The sequence below is a fragment of the Papio anubis genome, chromosome 4 (assembly GCF_008728515.1).
Source record: "Papio anubis isolate 15944 chromosome 4, Panubis1.0, whole genome shotgun sequence".
Lineage (NCBI taxonomy): Eukaryota > Metazoa > Chordata > Mammalia > Primates > Cercopithecidae > Papio > Papio anubis.
This window is the reverse complement of record NC_044979.1, coordinates 127,805,268-127,810,355: the sequence shown is the minus strand read 5'-3', so window position 1 is coordinate 127,810,355 and position 5,088 is coordinate 127,805,268. Positions and strand designations below refer to the sequence as shown.

The window sequence follows — 5,088 nt, the reverse complement described above, 5'->3', positions numbered from 1 at the left end:
ATCCTCTTTTTCTGACTTTGCGGCATTCAGTACAGGAAGAAGAGGAGAGAGCTGAATGCTAGTGTGCAACCCACTCACAGTGTCCTAAGCAAAGCTCCCCCATCCCCCCAACCAGCCTTCCTCCGTGTGACAGGCAGTGGGTCAACTGTCTCAGGGATAATGGGTTCCATCCACTCCTGAGGAGGAACTCCTGGCCCCACTGACCCAGGTGCACAAACTGCCCTGGCAGTTGACCTGTCGTCAGCAAGTTGTCTGTACGTTCTGCCAAGAGTTCCTACGGTATGTCAGGACTTGCGCTAGGCCTGGGAGGCCCAGCTGTGCAACACACTTGCCCCAGATTTTTTGGGGACCTAGGAGCTGAGCCCTGCCCCTCTCTCCACAGTCAGGCCCCACCCTGGATGTGCCAGTTCCCTCCAGCTTCGATGACATTGGCTAGGACTGGCGCCTGCAACATTTTGTTAGCTGGGTGTTGTACGAATGGGAGGTGATCCTGCCAGAGCAATGGATCGAGGACCTGCGCACAAGAGTGGTGCTGAGTATTGGCAGTGCCCACTTCTATGCCATCGTGGTCAGTGCAGCCAGGAGAAGGCAGGGTGGTTGGGTGGGCATGGCTACCATCCAGCATGGGACCCCAGCAGCCACCCACAGCCTGTCTTCTGGGGTGGGATGGTGGGGATCCCTGCCCTGCCCTGGGGGCTGTGCCCTGTGTAGGGGGATAGGTAGCCTGATCTACTCCTTTGGGATACCATTCTTCCCCTCTGCCTGGCAGGCCCCTGAGCCCCATGCAGCAGGTTATGTGAGGGTGTGCCTGATAGCAGGGCCCCTCCTCATGCCCTGACTTGCCACCCCTTCCCTGTATCTCCTGTGTCTGCAGTGGGTGAATGGTGTCAACATGCTAGAGCATGAGGGGCTGACATCAGCATCTTGGTCCAGGTGGGACCCCTGCCCTCCTGCCTCTGCATCACTAATCACCATCAATAATATGCTCACCCCCAAGAAGGGGGGTCCCTGCCACTGGAGACCATCTGCTACATAACCAACACCTCCATGTGGGTACCATCCTGTCTCTACAGCTCGCACCCACCTTCCCCTCCAACCTCACTGCAGCCAGGAGGAAGAGGAAGGGCTTGGCCTGGAGAGGTCGCCATGAGGGATACCAAGAATGGACCTCTACAGGCCGATGGGAGGCCAGAGCTGGGCCTGTAGAGGCCAACTTCAGGACGATGTGGGGGCCTACAGAGGCCACTGGGAGGCCCAAGCTGGGCCTAGAGGAGCTGCCTGGGGGATGTTTGGGGGCCTGGAGACTCCATCGGAGGGCAGGAACTGAGCCTCCTGGAGAGGCCACCGTGAGGCCTGAGCTGGGCCTGGAGAGCTTGGCTAGAGGAAGTTTTGGGCCTACAAATGCCACCAGGAGTTGGGCGGGAACTGAGTCCAAAGAGGTTGCTGTGAGGCAGGAGTTGGGCCTGTACAGGCAGCTGAGAGGAAGAGCTGGGCCTGGAGAGGATGCCGGGAAGCTGCAGCCGGGTCTGGAGATTCCAACTTGAGGAGCTCCTCGCCTGAGGAGGACGCCAAAAGGGGACAAACTGGGCCCAGAAAGGCCATTGTGAGGAGTTAGCTGGGTCTGAGGAGGCCATCAGGAAGCAGGAGAGGGGCCTGTCAAAGCTGCTGGAAGGCTGGAGCTTTAGACTGGGGAGGCTGCAGTGAGGCTGCGGCCTGGGTGTGGGAAAGTTTGCTGTGAGGCAGAGGCTGGGCCTGTATACGGGCTGTCAGGAGGCAGGAGACTGGGCCCGGAGAGGCCGACTGGAGGTCAAGTTCTGGGCCTGAAGCGGGAGCCAAAAGTCAACAACGGGGGATGGAAAAGCCACTGAGAGGCAGGAGGAGGGCTGGGCCTAAAGAGGCCATCTGGAGGCAGGAGGAGCTGGGTCTGGAGAGGCTGATGGGAGGACGTTGTGCACCTGGAGAGACGGCCAAGAGGAGAGAGCTGGGCCTGGGGAGACTGAGTTGAGGATGACTTGGGCCTGAAGAGGCTGCTGGGAGGCAGGAACTGGCCCCGGAGAGGCTGACTTTAGGGCAACATGGGCCTGCAGAGGCCACTGGGAGGAAGACCCGGGCCCGGAGAGGCCGATTGGAGGACGTACAGGGCCAGGAGAGGATACAAACTAGGAAACACTAGGCCTGGAAAGGACACCATCAAGGCATGATCTTGGCCTACGGAGGCCACTTGGAGGCAGTAGCTGGGCCTTCAGACGCCACAGAAGGGCAGGAGCGTGGCCCTATAGGGCCACTGTGAGGTAAGAGGCAGACCCGGAGAGGGCCCACTGCGAGGTAGAGGCTGGACCTGGAGAGGCTGCCCACAGGCAGGGGCTTGGCCTGGAGAGGCCAAGAGAGGCATGAGCTAGGCCCCAACAGACTGGCATGAGAGAGGACATAGGCCTAGAGAGGCCAGTGTGAGGCAGGAGCTCACACATCTGGGCAGGCCGCAAGAGGCATCAATTCGGCCAAAACAGGCCATGGTGGGAGGAGCTGGGCTTGTCAAGGATGCCAGGAGGCAGGCAGGCAGGAACCTGGCCCCAGGAAGCCGCCGTGAGGCGAGAGCTGGGACTGGAGAGGCCCCTGGGAGGCAAGCACGGGGCCTGCAGAAGCTGTTCTCCAGGCAGAGCTGGGTCTGTGCAGGCCACCGTGAGGCAGAAGGCGGGCCTACAGAGCTCTGGCTGGAGAAAGGTTTGGGTCTACAAAGGCTGGCGGGAGCTCGGCAGGAGCTGAGGCCACAGAAGTTTCTTGTTGCGATGCAGGCATCGGGCCTGTCGTCACAGGCAGGAGGAAGGGGAAGGGCTGGGCCTGGAGAGGCCGCCACGAGGGAGACAGAGGCTGGGCCTCTACAGGCAGCCGGGAGGCAGGAGCTGGCCCTGGAGGGGCCCACTTGAGGCCCTGGGTTGTACCTGGAGAGGCCGCCGGGAGGCCGGAGCTGGGCCTTGAGAGGCCGACTTCAGAACAATGTGGAGGCATGCAGTGGCCGCCAGCAGGCCCAAGCTGGGCCTAGAGGAGTCGCCTGGTGGAAGTTTAGGGACCTGGAGACTCTGTCGGAGAGCAGGAGCTGAACCACCTGGAGAGGCCACTGTGAGGCCTGAGCTGGTCCTGGAGAGCTTGGCTTGAGGAAGTTTTGGGCCTACAAATGCTGCCAAGAGGTGGGCGGGGGCTGAGTCCAAAGAGGTTGCTGTGAGGCAGGAGTTAGGCCTGTAGACACAGCCGGGAGGAAGAGCTGGGCCTGGAGAGGATGCCGGGATGCTGCAGCCGGATCTGGAGAGGCCAACTTGAGGAACTTCTGGGCCTGGAATGGCCGAGAAAAGGGGACAAACTGGGCCTGGTAAGGCCGTTGTGAGGGGTGAGCCGGGACTGAGGAGACCATCAGGAGGCAGGAGCGGGGCCTGTCGAAGCTGCCAGAAGGCAGGAACTTCGGACTGGGGAGGCTGCAGTGAGATGATGGCCTGTGTGTGGGAGAGTCCACTGTGAGGCAGAGGCTGACCCAGTATACAGGCCTTTGGGATGCAGGAGGCTGGTCCCGGAGAGGCTGACTGGAGCTCAAATTCTTGGCCTGAAGAGGCTGCCAAAAGTCAAAAGCAGGGTCTGGAAAGGCCTCTGTGAGGCATGAGCTGGGCTGGGCCTAAAGAGGCCATGAGGAGGCAGGAGGAGCTGGACCTGGAGAGGCTGACGGGAGGAATTTGTGCACCTGGAGAGGCCCCCAAGAGGCGAGAGCTGGGCCGGGGCAGGCCGACTTGTGGACGACTTGGGCCTGCAGAGGCCGCTGGGTGGAAGAGCCGGGTCTGGAGAGGCCGACTGAAGGAAGTGAAGTTCCTGGAGAGGTTGCAAAGCAGCAAATGCTAGGCCTGGAAAGGCCACTGTCGAGGCATGAGCTTGGCCTAAGTAGGCCACTGGGAGGCAAGAGCTGGCCCAGCAGAGGCCGCCAAATGGCAGGAGCTTGGGCCGAGGTTGCCACGGCGAGGCAAGTTTTGGGACCAGGGAGGGCCCACCGTTAGGTAAAGGCTGGGCCTGGACAGGCTGCTCACAGGCAGGGACTGGGCCTGGAGAGGCCATGAGAGGCATGAGCTGGGCCTTAACGGGCCAGCATGAGGGAGGACCTTGGCCTAGGGAGGCCAGTGTGAGGCAGGAGCTCACACTTCTGGGTGGGCTGCGAGAGGCGTGAGTTGGGCCAAAACAGGCCACGGTGTGGGAAGAGCTGGGCCTGTCGAGGCTGCTGGGAGGCAGGCAGGCAGGAACCTGGCCCCAGGAAGCTGCCATGAGGTGAGAGCCAGGCCTGGAGAGCCCCCTGGGAGGCAAGCGCTGGGCCCTCATAGGCTGTTCTCCAGCTGGAGCTGGGTCTCTGCAGGCCACCGGGAGTCAGAAGGTGGGCCTACAGAGCTCTGGCTGGAGAAAGGTTTGGGCCTACAAAGGTTGGTGGGAGTTGGGCAGGATCTGAGCCCACAGAGGTTGCTTGTTGCGACGTCGGAATCGGGCCTGTCCATACAGCCAGGAGGAAGGGGAAGCGCTGGGCCTGGAGAGGCCACCACGAGGGAGGGAGGCAGATGCTGGGCCTCCACAGGGCGACAGGAGGCAGGAGCTGGTCCTGGAGGGGCCCCACTTGAGGCACTGTGTTGCGCCTAGAGAGGCCACCAGGAGCCCAGAGCTGGGCCTGGAGAGGCCGACTTCAGGACGATGTGGGGACCTGTAGATACCACCGGGAGGCCCAAGCTGAGACGAGAGGAGCCGCCTGGAGGAAATCTGGGGGCCTGGAGACTCCGTCGGAGGGCAGGAGCTGAGTCTCATGGAGACACCACTGTGAGGCCTGAGCTGAGCCTGGAGAGCATGGCTTGAGGAAGTTATGGGCCTACAAAGGCCGCCAGGAGCTGGGTGGGATCTGAGTCCAAAGAGGTTGCTGTGAGGCAGGAGTTGGGCCTGTATAAGCAGCCGGGATGAAGTGCTGGGCCTGCAGTGGTCGCCAGGAGGCTGCAGCCAGGTCTGGAGAGGCCAACTTGAGGAGCTTCTGTGCCTGGAGAGGCCACCAAAAGGGGACAAACTGGGCCTGGAGAGGCC

The 5,088-nt window shown here is 61.9% G+C and overlaps 1 protein-coding gene across 1 annotated transcript; it reads right to left on the bottom strand.

The window, feature by feature from the left end:
• Positions 1 to 1,948: 1,948 nt before the first annotated feature.
• Positions 1,949 to 4,520, bottom strand: LOC108584794 (putative uncharacterized protein FLJ44672). The gene is made up of 3 exons (XM_031665868.1): positions 4,445 to 4,520; positions 2,881 to 3,328; positions 1,949 to 2,490 (listed from the first exon to the last, which is right to left on the bottom strand). Exons 1-3 carry the CDS (start codon positions 4,518 to 4,520, stop codon positions 2,274 to 2,276), a joined length of 741 nt encoding a protein of 246 aa, XP_031521728.1. The 3' UTR covers positions 1,949 to 2,273.
• Positions 4,521 to 5,088: the final 568 nt, after the last annotated feature.